Raw genomic sequence first — 22,374 nt, 5'->3', positions numbered from 1 at the left:
GTGTTCTCCCAAAAAATCTTCTGTAGAGTAACAAACTACGCAAAATATTTTGGGGAAGAACAACAAATTCTAGTTTTATCTTTGGCTAAAAATATTTCAAATTTCTACTTGTTCGAAATGAGTAATATAAAAACAAACAGAAAACAAGAAATAACCTAAAGAAGCAGAAAGAATTCTGCTTGTGTACTTATTACTTCAGTGAAAGGAAATGCCGTATGTATGATTTTTAAATACCAGGGACTTCTGATTATTCGAGAATCTATCTCCTGTCCAATTAGTAGAATGTACTGTTTGTGGGCCTGAATCTAAGAGATCCAGGATTTCACCTAATGACAAACGATTTTAAAATCTAAGTAACCTTTTACTCAATTCCTACAACACCAACAAAACAGTGGCACACGCGAAAAAGAGCCAAATGTGGTTTTTAACCTCTTTTTTCATAAAACCATAAAAAGCATAAAAGCTGGATTAACTGCTTCCCGAACCCACATTTCACCAGCCGGGTTCTCATCCCCAGCTGGCAAAACTGGCAATCCTTTATTTTTGTTTAAATACCTGGTTTGCTGCCAGAAAGGAAAGTGAGTACATAAAAAAAGGGTTTTATTTTTGAAGAGAAATAAGCAACTGAAAAATAAAACTGCATTGTAAAAAAATCTGTTTGATAAAATAAATTTTTCATTTCGCTTTGTAACATGAACACTGATTCTCAAAATAAGTGGTTTTGCTTCTGAACATACGCGTTTTAATGAATATATAGATACATCACACTACAATTAGGACTGTTTGCTGTATGACTTTGAACTGAACAAATCTGATGTGATATATTGTATCTTATCGACATGTGAAGTCCAGCAACGTTGAGGAGAACAAAACCCTAAAAACGCAGCCAGCCCTCTTAATCTAAGAGTCTTTGTTCTCAATTAAAAAGAAAAAAAAGATTTCTGTTCAACTCCCACCTCTGAACAGCTGGAGGATAAAATATATAAGAAATAAAAAGAAACGTGATTATAATATTCTACATGAGGATACAGAATATAAAACATGTTACCACTGTTCAGACATCCCTCCTCTCCCCCAAATCTAAACTATCTTGAAACACAATACGTCCAAAGGCTCTAGAAACTCCAGAATGAAATTAAAATCCACAGCTTCTTTTATATTATTTTGTAAAGATAATTTTCCTCCCTTACTCAAAGCACGTATTTTTCCCCAAATTACAACAACATATAAAATTTACATTCCTTAAACTAAGAGCTGCAATCCCTTCTGCCTCCCTCTGATGCTTTTTTTTTTTCCCCCTCAAAAATGCTAATTTACTTCCTGGTTATCAGGAGGGCAGATCCAAAAGGTGGGATTATTGGTAAGGCAGAGGCACAATGATGGCAAAGTGCATTTCAACTCCATTACCACCTGCCTTATCATATAATTTGGATTTAAATGCAGATCAAAACCTGCTCCTAGAGAAATATAATCCACCGAAAGACTTGTCCTGAAGGATTAGCCTAAAGAAAGTGTCTCTTTTCCACAAAATCACTGTTACTCATGTTTTCAACTGAACTCAAGTTTTCATAGCTAATGTGGACATTTGGGATTTCCTTTGTGCCCTACTGTCTTGGTCATCACAGATGTAGATTTACTTTGTGACTACATTTAATGCAAAAGACAGACAGAAAGGACAAGAGGTGATTTGGAATACCAGAGGTAATGTAAATATTCAACAATGATAAGAGGTCACATTAAGTCGATATCCAAATGGCACCCAAATGCTAGGAAACAAGACTTAGTTTCCATTTTTCTACCAGAAGCCTGACTGCTTCACTTTCTGATGTAATAAAAAGCGGTTTCAAGGAGGTCACAGCAGGTATCCATTACCATTAAATATTCTGGTAACATCTGGTTAATATTTGGTAATAGCCGATGCAGGCGCTGTACAAAACAGCCAGGGTAGTTGAACAAAAATTGGCACGAGTGGCTCTTGAATGGTTACTAATTTCAAGGATGATGTTAAATAATAAACTATGAATTTTAAAATGATACCATCAGTTAAAATTCCCAGTGTAAATATTTATTTGGCGCATGGGCACTTTCAAAAACTATCTTTACTCCAGTGTTCTTTTACCAGCTAGAATTTGCTGGAAGGTTGAAGGAACACCTCCCTCGGCTTGGCTGCCCCGCCACACAATGCACCCAAGGCAAGCTATTATAAGGAGGGGATGTCTGCCCCGGAGTGGCTTGCTGCTCAATCAATAATCCAGACAGAACAGATGGGGGAAAAAATTAAACATCCAAACAAACTGTCTGCACACCTATGTTGTGAAAGTAAACTGCGAACTTGGATGAACCAATTTAACACTAATTCAAAAAAGAATTTTTTTCCTGGTAACCTTGTATTTCAGGTAACGGCTATGTGTGTGTTTTCTATATAAACATACGTTTCTATACTTTATCATTTATGGAAATCCTTATTCTTCATGTCCTAGGAATCTGCTTAAAAAAAAAAAAAAAAGATCTGTTAAGTCTTCCAATCCAGATTCTAAAATGTATTGCAGCTTTAGAAGTCTGTATTTCATGACAATTATGAATTCCACGGTTTCTTGGTATTTTCTTCATAGATACTTCTTTTCTACCCGGTTCTCAAGTGCTCATTAACTCTTAAGAGACTGAGAGTGTGAATGCCGTCTGCACTGAAGGAGCACATTTTCCCAGAGTTCTCGACTTCCTTTTGCCCGGGAGCAACAGCCATCAAGGGATTTCAAGAAACTGGGCCTTTGTCACCTGCGTCAAAACAGCCATGGTGAAATACTATAGGTTATCATCACTATCATCACTGTTGCGCCCAGCAACGGTGAGTTTTGTCTCTGTTCTCATGCTCCAGAGAATTTCAAATTAAATTTTGTGCTTAACCTAGAATCATTCCAAAGCACTGAATGCGAATGTTCCTACTGTTAAAGCCAAAAAACTAAACAACACTGAAAGGAACTTTCGGTGAAAACTAGCGGCTGCAGGAACAGACGGCCCTCTAAGGAAGGGGGAGCCACGACTGAGTGACACCGAGAGATGGTCAAGGTTGAACTAGAAATATTATTTTCACTCATATTTAAGTAATATCCAATTTGGGGAGAAAGTGGGATGATTTTTACTATTACCCCAAAATAGTGTAAATAGTAAACCAACTCATGGCAGTTAAAGGCCCTTCAATCTCCTTATATGTGAGCGGACAACCTCTACCTGAACTAATCACCATGTTCCTTCACTTAATTTCCCTCTTCCTATTGATGGATCCTTCTCAGAGCCATTCAGGAGGATAAAGGTTTCCAAAAAGCCCTTAAGAGGTCACATGTTACATGAATTATTAACAAATGAAATATGAGGGACGTACATAGTTTTAAAAGGGTCACGAAAACTTGATTTTTACAAAATGCTTAGGCATTTGAAGACTTAGTTTCACAATCTGTTAGAGCGAGAATTTTGTCCGAGGGCTAAGTGAACTGTGACTGTATGCTCCTATTTTTACCTACAGATTAAATGTGCAAATACATGTCACCCTTGGACTCATTCATTTCTCTTAAGATCTAAAGAAAATATTGACAGGGACGCCTGGGTGGCTCAGTCCGTTAAGCGGCTGCCTTTGGCTCAGGTCATGATCCCAGGGTCTTGGGATCGAGTTCCACATCGGGCTCCTTTCTCAGCGAGAGCCTCTTTCTCTCTCTGCCTCTGCCTGCCTCATTGCCTACTTGTGATCTCTCTCTCTCTCTGGCAAATAAATAAAAATCTTTAAAGAAAATATTGACAGAGCCCAGGAAATGATGTCTTTTACAGTATTTCTTCTTTGTTGTATTTAAGATAAATACATACAACTCCATGTCATACATTTTAATCAAGTTGGGTTCTAAATGCTCCCCCCACCCCATCTTCACTACTGGGTGCCAGCAACTACCATTACCCTGAATTTGTGATGCTCCCAGCTCATTCTAAAGAAGGAATTGTATGTCTCTGGCTTTAAAGTTGTATGAAATTTAATGTCCATTTGTGCTACTCCCTCTACAGCATCAAGAGAACTTCGAGCAAATCTTTTTCTCAAAGTCGTCAGCAAAAATTTCAGATATTTTCAAATTACATGTTCTAAGGAAGAGAGTAAAGGTAGTAGGCTTCAAAAGCCAGCTGAATAAAATGACAGCGAGTGACTGTTTTCGAAGAATGGGGATCTGAAAATGAAGAACATATCAAACAATGCATCTTTAGTCACTGGAAAAAATATTTTACCCTTACGTGAAATCGGATTCTGTATATATATAATCTATATTTTTTCTGAACAGCAACCACAACTCAGTACCATGCATTTTCCAATAGTCAAGCCATTTTCTGCAATCTTTTTGTTAGTTCTAACTTGATTATCAAATAATTTTTATTTTTACACTATTACAGAAGTGCATTTCTCTAGGTTTCCAAAACCACCTTATTCAACCTTCCCCATCTGTCACCATCTGCTTCTTTTTAGCATGTACTTTTTGTGTGATCACATAAGCATGTGAAAAATAACTAACATTCAGATGATTATCTGCTGGTACATTTGAGGACTGGGCATAATAAAAGTGAACTGCCAAAACGTACTTAACACTTTTAATTTTGTTGGGTCTTGCATGTAAGCTACATTTGATTTTCAAACTGTTTTACAGTTGGAAAGTTGATCAGGTACTGCTAACTCAAGAGCAAAGCTGAGACTAAATAATTAGCACTGCATAAAACGGTTTGGATCCAATGAGAGCCAAGTCAAATAATAAAATTTAACAGTAAGATTTTACATGTGATTTCCAATTTTTTTTATAATTTCTAGGTGGAAAAGACAGTAGAGATTTCAAAAACAAAAATCCCCTCAAAATATCTTAATGTCCATAATGTACGGCAGGTAAAGGTTTCTTTCTTTCTAATTAAAGAAAGAGCAGAAACATGTTCATTTAAAACCACAGATACGAATGCATTTTTAGAGATGGAGGGACACTAAATGCATACTTTATATGCCTGCTGGCACTCTGTCTCTCCAACCTCTTAAAAAAAAAAGACACGATTTTTTTTCTTTTACCAATAAATATCCCTAATTCTTCACCAAAAGAGGTAAGAGAACAAATACTTATAAATACTCTTTTTCCAATAAATGGCATTTTTATACTGTAAGAGTCATCTTTTCTGGGGTTCTCTGCCACAAAAAGAAACTTAAGTTTACTTAAAATTTGTCTTTAACACCAGCTATGAGTCTGACATGTCTGACAGTTGACAATCGGTTTTTGACCCGATCTCTAAGGAGGCCCTGAGCTCTCTCCACAAGGTGTAAACAAGTCTTGTGTAGAAAGAGACAACACTGACAAGGAGCCACTCACAAGAGAAGCAATCAGGAATGGATTCCAGGTTTGAGAAGCAATTATGACTTACATACCACGGAGAAAAGTCTGGCATTGATGATGGAATGTGCTAGAAATTTCAAGGTTCAAGAAAAGTGAGAGACACCATCTGAAAGGCTCTTGCCCACCCCTCTGACTCTGATCATGTTTGTCTGATCACATTATTGCCTTGTTCTCAATTCCAAACTGACTTTCCTTTATACAAGAGATCAAAGCTAAACTCCTTTGCATTTTAGTCCCCATCCTTGCGACCAGCCTCCTGTCTTCCTGCTCCCCGTTCAAGGCCACTGGACCCTTCCTGCAGGCTGACACACCCTTCCTTCTCCTCCATGAGCCTGGGCACAACTCCAGGAAAGCAATTATTTTCTTGCATAGTAATGATTGTTTTCTGTCTCTTATCACCCTAGCAAACAGCAAGCTGCTTGAGGACAAAAACCATTTCTTACTATCTTTGTATTCCCAGCCCCTAACACAATGCATGACCCCTAAAATAAATACTCGGTAAGTATCTCTTGAGTGAACAAGAGTGTTCTTCAGTGAAACGGTCCGTATTGGAGACCGGAGGAAAGGGCTTAAAATTTTTTTTCTTAAAAGTAGGAGTAAACACATTCAAAATTACCCTATTTAACCAAAATGCCATGATTGACACAAATACTTAAAATGGAAGAATTTAAATTGCATGAGAAGTTAGCTGTTTCAGGAATTGTCATCCCCAAATGGTAACAACAGTGACGGAAAAAAGACGGGTTGAGACTGTAATTATGGATCAACACACATCAGCCATGGGTACAGAAATTGCTGTTAAAGACCAGACGTCTGCAATATTAAAAAAAAAAAAAAAGTACGCAGAAACGTTTCTTACTTGTTTTTAAAAAGAATTGATAATTTCTTGGGAATTGTAAAATTTCACTTTAGAAACAACTGTACTTTTCTTTATGAAACTCTTGGTTTTGTTCTTCAGCTGATGACATTAAGCATGTAAAACAGTATCTTTGTCTCTTAGATCATCTGCTTCTCAATGAAATGAGATGTGTTTATCTTCTTCAGAAATAATTTCCCCTAATTGTGACACAACTAATTCTGTTATTCTCGATACAGGATGGCAGCATCTGTGGCCCAGGGACCGCAGGGGTCACTCCAACTCCAGAGAAACAAAGGATTTGTTTTTTGTTTTTTTTTTTTTTTTTAAAGATTTTATTTATTTATTTGACAGAGAGAGAGATCACAAGTAGGCAGAGAGGCAGGCAAAGAGAGAGGAGGAAGCAGGCTCCCTGCGGAGCAGAGAGCCCAATGTGGGGCTTGATCCCAGGACCCTGAGATCATGACCTGAGCCGAAGGCAGCAGCTTAATCCACTGAGCCACCCAGGTGCCCCAGGATTTGTTTTTCATGACATTCACAAAAAAACCCTATTCTAGAAAATATGATCTCATATTTGAATAAATAAGGAACAGGGCTCTGAAAATTTTACTTAATTCACCACCAAAATGGGAGGATCTTAAACTTCCAGATTTTATAACAGAAAATAATATTGTTGGCAGCCCTCAAGAAAATAATATTTAGAAATGTACGGTATGTCAAATTATTAGCTCTTCTTTATAATAACACAACATTTTTGAAATGTATATTTACTATCTAATTGAAAAAACCATTATATTAACAAACTGGTATGAGTTACTACAGGTATAGGGAATGCTAGGGTTCTCGATGTATTCCTACTTCTTAATTTCTTTTAATTACCTTTTCCTTTTGAGCATTTGTAAAGCATTCACCTTAAAAATGACCATTATTTACACCTATAAGCAGTCTTGAAATTGTGGCTTTGGAGGCTGTAATATCTGTAGTTAAAAAAGGAAGAGCGGCCTTTATAAGGTGGATCCTCTCTCTGACAACTCCCTGCGGTGTACAGACACCATTAAAAAGCAGTTCTGATCCTCAGTCCCCTCACCTTTACTAGAACCATCAGGGATGCTATCGCAAAAGATCACTGCAAACATACAGCACGCATACATAGCAGATGTTCGAGAAGCTACTATCCATCCATCGAAGATCAATGCCTCCCAATTTGGCTCCAGTCACACGAACTTTCTTAGAGTTTGAGGGAGCAACTGGGCTCATTCCTGCCTCAGGGTTTTCAACTAGCTGCTCTCTGCATCTGGAAAGTTGGTCCTCTCCACTTCCGCAATAGCTGCCTCCTCCTTAGTATTTGGTTGTCTGCTCAACCATCACTTCCCCACACATCCTGTCCGTAGAAGACAGTATCTCCCAAAGACAGGTACAGCAGTTATCTCCTGTCTCCCAGGATCTTCTACAATGGGGAAGCGGGGATTGGTGTGTCTACTCCTTCAACTGGTTCAGACTGCCTATGACAGGAAGTCAAAGGAAGCCTATGACGGAGACGATGGGTGGTTTCTGAAACCAGGCCATAAGAGGAGATGCATGCATAAGTGTTCGCAGCAGCATCATAGCCCCAAACTAGAAGCAACGCAAACGTCCAGTGATGGCTGAATGGACACACAAAGTGTGGTATATCCATTCAACGGAATATTATTTGGCCATTAAAAGGAACGAAGTACCAAGAAAATGCTAAAAACATTGATGAATCCTGAAAACCTACTACGTGAAAGAAGCCAGACACAATCGGCTCCCTGACATGAAATGTCTGGAAAAGTACATCTGTAGAGACAGAAAGTGGATCGTGGCTGCCTGGGGGGGAAGAGGAGATAATGGTGCAGGTTTTGTTGTCGGAGTGATGACAGTACTCTGGAATTAGACAGTGGTGACAGTCACACGTCACTGTGAACATAATAAAAAACACTGCTGAAGGTTAGAGTGGGTGGCCTATACTCTGATAAAATTATTAAAAATATACTATGAAAAGGAATTTGCAAAAAACTAATGAAACATATCGTAATGGTTTACTGGGTGAACAACAACAACAAAAACCTAACAAAACAAAACAAGAGGAAGCACCTTTTGACTCATTCCCTAAGATATTCGCTGTGGAACCCGAGGCTGGGGAAGTCTGGACCACAGGGCAAGGCTGAGGCTCTAGGTCAAGGCTCCAGGTGCCTGTTGGACTGTCAGAGGATGAGTGAGGATACCTCCCCCACCAGCCTCCAGCCACAGTCACCCCACCGCTGTGAAATCCTTCTGGTGAGGCCCCATATGCTGCTGGGCAGAGATAAGCCATCCCTGCTATCCCCCGACTCTGAACCAGAGAACACATAAAATGCTCGTTTTTTACCACTAGCACTTGGAGTCCTTTGTTACAAGGCCAGAGTAATCTGAACTCTATCTAAAATAGCCACCACACCACATCCTTCCCTTTATCCAGCTTTATTTTTCTCTCCGGCCCTTATATCCATTAGATGACATTATGGCATTTACTTCTTCACATTGTTTTGCTCCAGAGAGCAGGGTCTTTTGTGTCGTGCTCCTGTAGCCACATCACCCGCGCAAAGGCCCGACGCACAGCAGACACATAATAATATTAGTTGAACACAAATTAACGAATGATTATGGAACCCTCAGCATGGGGAGGTCCACCTCATCTTGGCATGAATTCCAAGACGTAGCTACTGTTCTTTCATTAACTTTCCCTATAAAATACTTTCCAATAATAAAGTATGGAGGCTCACAACACTGCGAATGTCAATTGTCATTGTTTCTTTGTTTCAAAGGAAAATTCAAGATTCCTTATAAAACTGCAAATACTCCTGCAGATGCTGCCTAATTATTTGATTTTAATAAATGAATCAAAATGGGCATCATCAAGAAATAAAATATATGTGGCTAAAAAATAAAAACTGACTGACTCTACTGAAGTTAGGACTTTGTGCTCATAAAATTTAATTGCTACATATTCTTGCTCTATAATCCCATGCTAAACAAGTGAGAGCAAAGTAGATGTGATTCATGTTGGCGGAACTGAAGCAACAAAACAAAGAGCGAAGGGGAAAAAAGAGATAAACCAAGAAACGGACTCTTAACTCTAGAGAACACGCTGATGGTCACCAGAAAGGAGGTGGGTCGGAGGCGGGGGGGCCGTGGGCGAAATAGGTGACGGGATTCGTAAAAATCCACTTATCACAATGAGCACTGAGTAATGTACGGAGATGTTGAATCATTCTATTATACACCTGAAATTGCTGTAACACTATGTTAACTGTACTGGAATTAAAATTAAGAAAAAGTAGTAGATAGCGCAACGTTTTTTAATGCTAAATGGTTTGCTTTGCAAACCATATGGCCATATTAGTTTTCTCCTACAAATGCAAGCATAGCCTACCTCTGGTGCCAGATACTCTGGTGTGCCACAGAATGTCTTCATGGTGGCTGCATCTGTGATCCCTTCTTTGCAAAGTCCAAAATCTGTAATTTTTATGTGGCCATCTTTATCCAGCATCAAATTCTCCAACTGTGTAGTAAGAAAAATGACATAATTTGTTTTAAAGTTTTCAAAAATTAGGAAAATACTGTTTTGAAAAATTACGGAATGCTGAGTAAGATATTTTGGAAAGAGGACATAGCTGTAGTTAGTAGAACTCGCAGCACTTACAAACCCTACAGCTTCCTAACTCAGGTGTAAAAAGAAATGTGTTGTATCAAATACTTCACGATGACAAAATTATTGATTTTTAAACCAATGGGAGTAAGCCAATATTGTGTAAGCTCGGAGAACTAAAACCTAAATAACTTCAAAGCAAACAGCAATCCTTTTTTTTTTTTTCTTAATACATTGCGATCTAAACAATCCCAAAGAGACGAGCATCTTCTTCTAGATATATACAGATGGTTTTCAACAATTGCTCTTGGGAATCTATTGCTATTATAAAATATTCACTTACAGAAATGTTTTTTGGTGGTTGTTGTAAATCAAACCTAAATCTTATTTTGTAAGGTAAGGCGATATCCTCTTTTGAAGATCTTTGTAATAAAGAAATACCAACCCTTTCAAACATAAAAAGAAAAAGAATATCAAAGTCAAACATTCAACAGTTAATGAAAATATATAGCACAAATATCATAAAACTGGAATCTCTTTGAACCCATTAACTCAAAAACACCAAAGAGAATTTTAAAGATTTAACTGAGTTAAGATTATTTGCCTCAAGTGAAAATTATAAAATGTATGAGGGGGGGAAGGAGTTTGTGCAAAATCAATGCAATTAAAAATAGCAACGATAACTGATCTTCTCCTCCCAATCTGAACCCAAACTGACGATTATCATCACACAGAGAAACACACGAGGTCTAAGTTGTGACCTTATAGTCTTATACAGACATGGCTCCTAAGCTTGTTCGGTCATCTAGGTATAACCTAAAGGTTCACACAAGAAACACAGAGACAAGAAACACAGGTGAAAAATGTATTAGCAGGAGAAATGACAATTAGCTTATTTAAGAGTGGGGACTTATTCTCCTTCATGTGATGACGTATGACAGCGCTTACCTGAGCTCTGAAGTCACTATCAATTTCAAAACAGAACTCCATGTAAGGATATAAACAGATATCAATCATACAAAACGTGACAGTATATTTTGTCACATTATCCAAAGTCTCATACATGAGAAACCACATATAATTAAGGAAGTCACGCTCTCGGAAGGAAACATGAGGACAGACCTAAGTCCTTGGGGACAGTACTGGCTAAACTAAATGCTCAGTACACGTCTCATGTACTGTAGAAACTTCAGTGAAGCAAGTCTGTCCTTCACAGGTCTTCAGGAAGGTGAATGAACCCTAAATATATTTTGAAACTTTTAAAAATAGGAGTTCTTTTATTTTACCTAAATTCAGATTATTGTGCATCTTCCTTATGCTCCTCTACTAACTGGAACTTAAAAATCGAGCCTAATTTGCACAGCTGGCAACAGGTCCTGAACACTGAAACCAGTCAGAAACATCGAGGAAGAGTCTGTCTACTTCCCCTTCTTCAGATCACCACTCCCTGCTTTGGTCTTCTTTTTTTTTTTTTCAGGATTCTGGCTTTCCAGGCTTTTCCTTCTCTTTCAAAAACACCCTCCTCTTCCCTCTCGCATCTTGCCACACTGAGAAGTATATACCGGAGAGTCTGCTGTTTTGGTTGAATGAAAATATCAACGTCCCACTCTCTTCATTTTTAAAAATATGCACACTGTTTTAATATATGAATATTATCATATATAAAAACAGAACCAAATTAAATTCTTAATGCTGAAAGGTCTTTTAAAAGTATTTAGTAAACCTCTTTTATTAACATAATACATAAAAATTCTTATAAAAACTTCAAATAAAACATAACAGTATTGAAGAGAATACAAATGTGTGTCTGTAGTCCATTCCTTTCCTACTCCAGTCTGTGTTGGGAGTATATTCTATTACTCCTCTCTATACGCTTTATGTGCACCTGGAAAGTATTCATGGAAACACAAAAGCATGTACCATTTCTCTACATTTTGACAAGGCTATTTGGAAGCGAATGGAAACAAGTTTTTAAAAAACATTGTTTTTTAATACCAAAAAGTGTATTTTAAAAAAATCCTGATTTGCACCTTATTCTCTAGCCTCCTATCTCAATTCTAAGATGCCAGGGGTTGAGAGACAAGGAATGAACCAAGACGCAGGGGAGGGCTGGAATAAGGAATACGGTGAACGAGAGCAAGAGTCCCAGTCTGCCCAGAATTCAGGTGGTTTCCCAGGATGCAGGACTTCAAAGTGCTGTAACTGGGAAGTCCGGGGCAAACCAGAAGTTTGTCATCCTATTTGTTTTATAAATCAGCTTTTAAAAAAAAAATTACAATAATAAAGGAAGCAATGAGGTCAGACTAAGGGATGACTGTGAGAGGTGGGCTGAGGTAGCACACTGCCTGGGAGGCAGGTGAGAGCAAAAGGGTCACATAATGGGAGTAAATCAGAGAACGCATACGTCAATTCAAGCTTTGCCCTTACGCACTGGGAGACCTTGGGCATGCTGCTGATTTCTGCGTCTCTCAAGTTCGTCTATGAAACAGAGGTAAATAACAGTAGTAGCTGATGTGGTTGCTTTGAGAATCAGAGATACTGAATGCGCAACTTTACACACTGTAGACATTCAATAAGTGTATCGATCATTTAGTCAACGTGGAGAGCTTAATGGCTGAATTATGAGTTATCACAATGGTGTGTGCTCCTCGAGACAACAAGGGAAGGTTCAGAAAAAGAACACTTTGATCAGCTCAGTGACACTGTCAATATGCAATAATTTCTACTGAATAAAACAACAAAACATAAATACTTCGTATTTTTTGAGCCAGTTTTTAAACGGTGTCCACCTTCTCCCATCAATTACTTTTGCTCTCTGGACATCCTGAAATGTCATTTTACCAAGCATGACTGACAAATACAACTTATCCATTAAAAAGTATCAACAGTCGTCAGAGACGTACCACTTTACAGAAAGGATTTCCTCAAACCTAGTCTTGGATAAGGACACATCGGGGCAACCGAACATCCAGTCTTGTTAAAAAATAAATAATAATTCGACACAGATGCATAACCAAGTTTCTGTGGAATGTGAAGAACCATCAGCTTCGTGATTAAGAAATGTGGAGCTTGTACGGAATCACCTGGAAGTCTTTTCAAAGCAGATCAATGGCTTAGAGTGGATCAAAAATCACCTGGAAATCACTTCCTCCATGCATTAAACACTAAAGGGGATTTAGTTGAACATTCTGTGCCAAGGAGAAATGAAATAATTACAAATGATCTCTCCTTGATTCTCTTCCCTCAATCTCACAGCTCTCCTAGCTTGCATGGGCTGCGAAGCCCAGAATACCCCATGGTGCTGACTGCTCGGGTCCTCTCTGTTTATAAATTCCAAATCCATCTGCTTCTACCTCCAATCAGTCTTAGTTTCCGAGACTGAGGGCAGGCATTATGTTTACGCTGCACGGATGCATCCACAGGCAAAAGCAATGACAAAATCAAATAGGAGGTTTGAGAGAAAAGATTATATATGAAAATCCAAGTGATGCTTGCTGTCTGTCCAGTTAGAGAGGGTTACGTTCTAACAGTTCATTCTTTGAGGAGAGAGAAAATATTTACCTATAGCTCAAAGAGTTCCCATTAAAAAAAGGCAATGTCGGGGCGCCTGGGTGGCTCAGTGGGTTAAGCCTCTGCCTTCGGCTCAGGTCATGATCTCAGGGTCCTGGGATCGAGCCCCACATCGGGCTCTCTGCTCAGCAGAGAGCCTGCTTCCACCTCTCTCTCTGCCTGCCTCTCTGCCTACTTGTGATCTCTCTCTGTCAAATAAATAAATAAAATTAAAAAAAAAAAAGGCAATGTCTTTTCCCCTGCAGAAGCAGACAGCCATTATCTGATAGAAGGTCTTAATTCAGTGCATATACAAAAAAATGTAGTAGATTTTGACATCTTTTTTCCCTCTATGCTTTGTGGACAAGAAATCATAGCAAGAAAGTACTCTGCTCCTTCTTGTTCTTGCTGGTGCCTAGCATAAAACTAAACTCTAAAAATCCTTGTTGTCTTTAATACAGTGCTTCTCAACACTTCCCAGTACAATAAAAAATGAAATTTGTCGGGCGTGAGCAGCATTGGCGGACAAGCTGCTTGAGGCCAGATCTGACTGGCCCGGAAGCCTGAAGGCTTGGGTCCCCTGGAACCCATCTGTGGTGCACAGGCTGGGAAGCTTTGCTCTGATGTACATCAGGCTGGTAAGTTTTGTACCCTCCCTAATATTATAATATAGACACGCATTCTACTATCTAGCTACCATACATATCTCTTAGGTTTCATTTTATTTAAGTGGCTGGCACTGTGATTAAACAGAGGAATGAAATCTGCAGTTCCTAAGGGCTCTGATGGCTGTCGGAGCAGGTACGGACAATCCCCTTCACTCCGTCTTGCGCCCCATTCTGGCACCGTTACACCAAACCCGATGTGTGGTACCCAGACTGCCTCCTGCCCGAGAACGCAGTCAGGAAATCTGTCCTTGCTCACCGCCTTCTCGGGTTTACGGCCATCAAAGTGCCAACATGTCATACAAGTTGACCTGCAGGACCTTAACCCTGAACTTTAGAGAGTGTATGGAAATACTGAAGGAAAACACGGCTCCACTTACGTTGCTGCCTCGGCTGGAGATGGCTGCTACTGCACAACGGGGGGGGACCGCACTTCGGGGGCCAGGCTGCTTAAGAACTAGACTACACATAAGGAATGCAGCCCAGTGGTACAATGTAATTTTAGAGGGTAAAGGGGTTCTTAATAGCAGTGGCTTAAGATTTTTATAGAAGAGAGAATCCGGAGTGACAGGTGAGAAGTGGGAGCTGGGCGAGGAGTCCCGAGACTGTAGGTAAAGCAAAAAGAAGCCGGTTTGTGGTCAGACTGCGGGTTTGTCTGGGGCACGTGTCGGGCAGCGGATGAAGCCCGGGAAGACTCGCAGCTCATCGTTCTGGGCCCGCACGGAGACCCGGAAATTACCTAAATCTCTTTGTTGGTTTTTGTCATGCTAATAATGTAAATGGTTACATTAACCACTAAACTCTCTAAGTAGGTAGAAAATAAGATTAGATGAATCACCAATAGAATATTGTAGCGATTTATATGTGATTTTCTGCCCTTTCTTGCCCTGTTACAAACTCCCGGAGAAATTGAATCTTCAAGAACGCCGGAATCCTTATATGCACCTTGGCATACGCCCGCCATTCAGCCTATTCTGTACTGGGATGGTGTGGGCTTTGAAAAGAAAGCTTTCACCTGCAAAGTAAGAACTAAGCAGAAAGGAAGATTTCAATATATTTTGCATTGCTGACAGAATCTTAAAAGGGATTTCTTCACATTTTGATGCTCTCATGAAAATACACTAGTTTCGCCTAAGTAATCACAAGGGATCTGAGTCCTAAGAGAGAAATTTGTGTTATGGCAAATACTGATAAATTAAGCAAACCTGCTTTCAGAAGCGTCACAAAGATCGTAGTAATTTATCTGCTGTCATGAGCACCAACTTATTAGGAACTCTGAACTGATAAAATATCTTAAATTAACTTGCACATGAAGTAAGGCTTGCCCTCCCATGATAAATGGGGCGTCAGCAAACAGATACGGATTTTCTTGGGAGGCACAGCTATGACGGGCATCAGATGCATTTGCATTCGAATAAACATGAGGTCATTAGTAAGTTGAGGATCAAGAGAAATCTGAGCCTGATAAATTAAACTGGTACCTAAATCAGTTCTGATGATGCGGTTTTTAATGTATCTGTGTAAATGTATTCAAAACATCCAATCTCACATATTTAGCAGCTTCATTTGACTTTTAGATTTGCAAAGATCTCAGAGTTAATCTAATGCATTCCTTCTCCACGAAGATTTCAACTCTAGAAAGGCAGAAGGGTGTGTAAGGAGCAGGACAACGGGCGTGGAGCTAGGATTCATGGTTTCCGTAATCTTGCCCATGTCACCAACTTAGTCCTGGACTTCAAGTAAGACACGTGCTAGACTTCCGGGTTTCCATGACCTCACCTGTCGAGTATGGAACAACCTGAAATGTCGGTCCAGCTACGGGATCTCATTCTATTACACGTAAGCCTGTGCGCTACGGATACCAGTAACACTTATATAAATCTGAATGCGTGGCTTTTAACGTTACATGTATTCTTAGTATATGTGCTGCCGAAACGAGCACAACATTACGTGTATTCTTCCTGGTGTGAGTTTGTGTGGCTTCTGTCCTGTGTTATATAATTACTTAGATCTGAAGTTAATACTATATTAAATACTATATTTTAATAATGAAGCTAAATACTATATTTTAAAAAAGTAAACTTAAGAGAGCAGAGACCACCTCACTGTCTAGTGAAGTCAGTGGATATGCGTATGATAACTGCATGGTCTGGTATTCATACATACCAAAATTCTGTTTAAGAATTTTGTTTAAAGAATTAAAGAAGGAATGATTAACAAAGACTACTGACCAAGACCATTCCCATTATATCATTCCTTAATCGATCCTGGTGATCAAATGGGCATTCTTTCCCTTGTTTCTTTAGGTTAATAGTTCCTGCTTCCAGCTCAAGCATTTTGAAAGTTACTGAGTCCCTCCAAATGATTCTCACTTCCTTAAATCGAGGAAACACCCCACTTTTTTCCTACAACTAGAATCCATAAAAGATAACATTTCAAGCAAGGGGAGAGCAGCCTCAGAGGAGAGCTAACTATTTCTAAGTAAGTCTGGAAATGCAACCTAACTTGTAAGTTTCATCATGCCATGGAACTACTTTCTTGAAGAAACATCTAGATTCAAGACATGTAAACATCATCGGATTACTTGGCCACACAGACCTAAACTACAGGGGCTTAATTCTGTCACATTCCTGTTATAAAGACTTCAGGCTAAGTATAATCATACTCTTGATCTCTGGTGCACTTTAGCGTTTGGACATCAGCTCATCCCCGATCTGGTGGTTCAGAGCTGCATAGTTCATTTTTCCTAATATTTATAGCTTCTTTTAAACTTGAACGCATAATATGTCATACAAACACACATACTATAAATCTCACTGTCTGCGTACAGATAGTACTTTGTGAGAGGAATGCCTTAGGGTCATTCACAGCCTAAAGGTACATGACAACAAAACCCTGAGAGAACCAGACAAGTGCTAAGTTAACTTAGGAACCACAGGTGTTTAAAAGGCGTGAAGCAGGAGCGAGGGGTAACTGTGATTTCTTTTAGGGTATGGAGATATATTTCATACAGATGGGATTTCATAAAAGATTTCGATTTCTCCAAATCAAATCATACTTTAAGTGAACTAATATTTACTAAATTAAGCAACTCTGTATCAAATCTTAGTAAGTCAAGATTACTGTATGATTTACTTTTTACACAAGTACGAGAGTCACATTTAGAATGTGTTCAAAATGCGTCACGGGGCACATTTCCGTAACAAGGCCAATCTAATTCAAAACAGTGTCATGAGCTTCACGACGACCTTCTATGAGCTACTCCAGGGCTCAGCAAACTATGGCTCATGAGCAAAGCTAGCCTACTGCTTCTTTTGGTAAATAAAGTTCTAGCTCAGGCATCTACCGTCCTACAGGAGCGGAGCAGAGGAATTACAGAAGTGACTACGGGCACCCAAGCCTTTCTGGACCTTACAGAAAGTATGCCAACCCCTGAGCTATTCCGAGGGTCTCATCAGGAAGGAACTCAGAGAAGTCAAGTCACTACTGTCCAAAAAACAACATGGCGCTTTTTGAAATGGAAAACGAACGAATCAAAAAGGCTGTATTAAAATGCTCCTGGTATTTAAACCCACCACAAAGTGAAGACCAAAATCAAATTAAATACTTGCCCCCACGAGAAATATCTTACGTATGATAAAAGTTTCTCTGTAACACATCACAGGACAGTAGAATGTAATAATGAAATTTACTTTAGAATGTCCCTGGCAAAGTCACTTGACTCCTAATTGGATGTTTACCATTGCTCGTAACTTTCCAGAAAAATGAAACTGTCATGGGCAGGTCAAAGCTGTCAAGCAGAAATTACGGCGCACGTCAAAAACTCAGACATGAAGGACCTACGTCCATATCAGTGAATGGAATTCCTGTCAAATGCAATGAACTACGTTCTTAAACAGACTGCTTTTTTTTCCCAACTAAATCTGCTTTTCTCCAAACTGTGTAACTTTGTAATTACTTTGTGTTTGTCCCTATAGTCTCTGCAAAAACAAATTTTGATTACTTTTTTTTTTTTTTTTACCTTGAGATCACGGTACACAATCTTTCCGGAATGTAGATAGTCCAAAGCAGAGACAATTTCTGCACCATAGAAACGTGTGCGGTCCTCGGAGAACACCCGCTCTCTCGACAAATGGAAAAACAGCTGCAGGGTAAACAGCAGGGACAGGATTGTAATAATTACTGATTTAGTGGGGGAAATTAACACAAACATAAAACACCTCTCATCACCATATTGTGATGATAGATAGTGTACTCTCAGCGGACATGGAGCACTCTTACACAGCAGCTGGCTTATCTTCTCCAGGTTTCCAAGGGGAGACTGCGAGCTGTTAAATCAGCGTTTTAATCAATATACCAATCTTGTTTAAGGCATTCTGCTTGCTACCCATTTAACCTTCAGTTACTCGAGGAAAAAAGTATGCATCATCAGACTGCATTTTCCCCTCGCTATACTGTTGCTTCACTCTTTCAAGGATGAGGCACTGAGACATGATTAAAATAAATGTACACAACAGAGATGTAATATTTCTACTTAATTATTTGATTTACATTTGATTTCAAAGAAAGGACTGCTGATTTGCCAAAACTGATGGATGGGAGCTTGTTACATTCTACAAGCATCCTGGCTTCCTCGGATCTCTAGAAATGTTTTCAAAGTTTGAATCAAGGTTTTCTACAACGACAAACCATAAGGCTTCAAGATTTCACTTTAGTAATGGCCAAAAGGACTGAGAAGCTGCCGTGACCTCTCCTTACTTCAGTAATAACCACAACACCAACCTCCCCTCATATAACCATTTAAACCACACGCTCATTCACTTCTCTTCATCACCTACAGGACAGACCACTCCGCAGTCAACAGACATTTCCTGGGAGCTCACTGCAGCCACATGCTCAGCTCTGCATTTAGACTCGCTCCCTATTTACAAAACTGCCCATCTCATCTCAGTTCAATAACGCATATGGGGAAGGAGCAGGTTCCCGGCACTATGAATTGACTTTCAATGTACTGTTTCATTGTATTAAGAAATCTGCCAAGAACAATGAAAGATCTTGATGGTGCTGGGTACATGGCTAGATATCACTGTGGGTACTCAATACACGTCTGTGATTAAAGAAAAGAACCCATCAGTGTATCCTGGACTACAAGATCAGAAATTAACTACACCTTCACATGGACTATGGACTCTTGGCGCTCCAACAAATGTCTAAGAATGATGGTTAATAAAGACTTGTTCCTCACACACCAAATCATAATTGAAGCAACATAAAAACAGATTTCTTCTGACAGATTTCTTCCTTTTTTCCACCTCCACTGAAGAGTCTATCATTATTTTAAGATCTATTTTATCCATAACCCACTTGTCACAATAAAGATCAGGAGGGAATATGACTTAACAATTGCAAAAAAAAAAAAAAAAGATTGGCTTAACATTAGTTATAGTAAAACTAAAATACTTGGCAGATAGTCTCTAAATTCTAATGCTCTCTACTATCTTGTCATATTTTATCAAATCTAAGATGTTCCTGATTGGAACTCCATCATCATTTTAAGTTAATACTAAGAAACAAAAAAGTTGTCAATTCAAGCTATAATAAATCATCAACTATCAAAGGAATTCTGACTGCAGAAATGGTAAATATGTCTTACAAATGATCCAAGATAGTATGCCAAGAATCAAACCAATACATACAATTACTCAGGGATATCTCAAGATTTATTCATTTTATATAGGCAGATATATTTTCTTAATGTATTACCATCCAAATGAGGATAAGAAGTAGAAAGAAGCATGTATCATTAGTAAAGCCATTCTAAAAAATATCTGGGTCAAAATAACTTCTGCCATGCTTTATTCAAAATACCACTAACTTGGATGAAGGAACCCCTGTGATCTCTATGTAATTTTATGGCAATCCTCTAATGGGATGAAAATATTGTTTAGCTTTCTAAATTTTTCAAAAATAATGTTAAGCCTACTACTTACTTATCTATTGTATAAAAGATATAGATCCTCCCTAAATCAATATAATACATGAAGGCTTCTAGATCTATTTGGACCATATTCTTCAATTTGACTCCCAGCCAAATTTCTATATAAATATCAGCTAAAAAAATGATGCTCAAGGAGAAGAACTCTATTTCTCAATGTGCTGTCCTCTCATGTCTACCCTTGTTACCTTATAGAACTGGTTCTTGCTAAGATTAACCAAGGATCTATCTCTTAATTGCCAAATCCAATGACCTATTTATAGTTTGCCCTTCTTCCTGGTCTGGACCTGAGAACATTGGCTGTTGGCCTCCTCCTTGAACATGTGCCTTGGCTTTGGTGATACATCTCTCTCCTGATTTTCTACCTAAATCTCTTGGTATTCCGTCTCAGTTTCTACCTTGGCTTTGAATCAACTTTCCATTTAGTGAGTATTAATTATTTTAAAGTCACTGTGTTGGGCACTAGTTAGAGAAAAAGATGGCATACAGATGTAGAGAAATCAAATAAAATAGTAAAAGACTAAAACACAAGGGGAAAAGGGGAAAGGACATAGATAATTAAAATGAGAGGAATACAAATGAATATAGTTCATGAAAACATGCCATCTTACAATAATCAATGAGAGCAAGATAAAAACATAAAGAGACAATTTAGCATATCCAGAAAGAGCACTGTCACTGAAAGGGTTGGGAGATGAGTATCTTTATACACTGGTAGCTGGAGTGTAAGCAGAGAGCAACTCTTCACAGAGCAATTAGCAATAGATACTAAGATAATTTTTAAAGTGCCATAGTTCCTTCTTTAGAAATTTCCTTTTAAAAAGGGAAATGCAGAAGTCTTTGACAAAAGGATATCCTCTGTAGCAGTATATATGAAAAAAAATGCAAAAACAGTCTTCATACTATTTGAAAAATTAGATTTTCATCTAATATTGTATCAAAATAAATCCCTGATATAGTCATAGTTAAATATAAAATATTAAACTAATTAAAATTTTAACTAGAAGATAAGGATTAAAAAGTTCATGGGACCAGACTTACCCTCTTGCTGTACACAACTGGGCAAAAACACATAAAACAAGAACAACAAAATGACAACTGGGAAAAGTATCTAACAGAATTCTCTTTAGCTACTGGACAATGGGCAGTACAGGACCAAGATCTTTGCGAAGAGAGAAACAAATGAGTGAGCCCTAAAACCAGCCGCCTTCTGTCCGAGGGCACTTTATGGAACATACCGGCAGGAAAGGACTGATCCCAAGCATAACCCAGGTCTCACTGTTGGAGAGTGAAAAGCAGACTCCGCGGAGGATGAGGTAAATGGTATTTGCAGGACAGGATGAGCCCCAGTGAGAAAGAAACTACACAAAATCCACAGTCGAGTCTGCTGCAGAGTACAAGCAATGCGCGTGTAAGGTTAAAGTCTGCGAGAACAAGCAGAGAACAAATGGAGGTCTGCATGCCCAGTGATTCCCGGAGCTCACTCAGAGCTGAGACACATCCAATTTCTGACCAGTCAGAACCGCGTCATCACGGAATAGCCAGGCATTGAGGAGACATTTCAAAAACAGTCAAAGATAAACCCACAAAAGCTAGCAAATACAGAGAAGACAACAAAATCCAGGCATTCGTGTAAAATTCCAGTGATCTGGTATCTGTCAACAATTACTAGACACAAGGAGATGTAGGAAATATAACCCGTAACCAAGAGAAAAATCAGTCTTTAAAAGACCTTAAGAACAGCAGATGAGGGAATTAATAAGACTGACTTTAAAACAGTTCACGAAAAGAAAGAAACGAGAAAGGAAAATATAAGTAGAAATAAATGGGACTTTTAGAGACAAAAAATAATAACAAATGCATAAATCTGTGTGTCTTGATGAATCCCAATATGATGAAGACTCATAAACATGCACGAATAATTGGAACATAAGAAGGCAGAGCACATTCAAATCACAGAAAAACCAGTGACAGAAAACCCTTTAAAAATACTGAGCGGGGAGAAACATCACATACAGAGGAACAAACAGGAGAATAATCCTCCGCCTTCTAGAGGCTACAGGGGCAAAAAGGCAATGGAACTATACATCCCAATGGCTAAATGAAAAAACATATCTTAAAATTCTGCATCCAGTGGGAAAATCCATCAAAGAGGAAGCACATGTATGTGAGGAAAATATTGAGGCCAGGGAAAGAGACAATGGAAGAGGTCAGATGTAGTGATCGCAGGCTCGCACGAGCTCAAAGTACTTTGCCTCCTCAAC

The 22,374-nt window shown here is 38.8% G+C and overlaps 1 protein-coding gene across 6 annotated transcripts in view; it reads right to left on the bottom strand.

Annotated features, from left to right (window-relative positions):
* The window catches only part of AKT3 (AKT serine/threonine kinase 3), a 302,525-nt gene that overhangs the window by 53,085 nt on the left and 227,066 nt on the right, over positions 1–22,374 (bottom strand). For all 6 annotated transcript variants that reach the window (XM_045982270.1, XM_045982267.1, XM_045982269.1 and 3 more), the window contains 2 exons: positions 18,137–18,259; positions 9,686–9,814 (listed from right to left, as the gene is read on the bottom strand). In XM_045982270.1, the coding sequence (XP_045838226.1) occupies positions 9,686–9,814; positions 18,137–18,259 (252 nt within the window). The remainder of the gene's footprint in view (positions 1–9,685; positions 9,815–18,136; positions 18,260–22,374) is intronic.

The sequence above is a fragment of the Meles meles genome, chromosome 17, assembly GCF_922984935.1.
Source record: "Meles meles chromosome 17, mMelMel3.1 paternal haplotype, whole genome shotgun sequence".
Classification (NCBI taxonomy): Eukaryota; Metazoa; Chordata; class Mammalia; order Carnivora; family Mustelidae; genus Meles; species Meles meles.
Note: the sequence above shows the minus strand (reverse complement) of the source record. Positions and strands in the feature narration are given on the sequence as shown.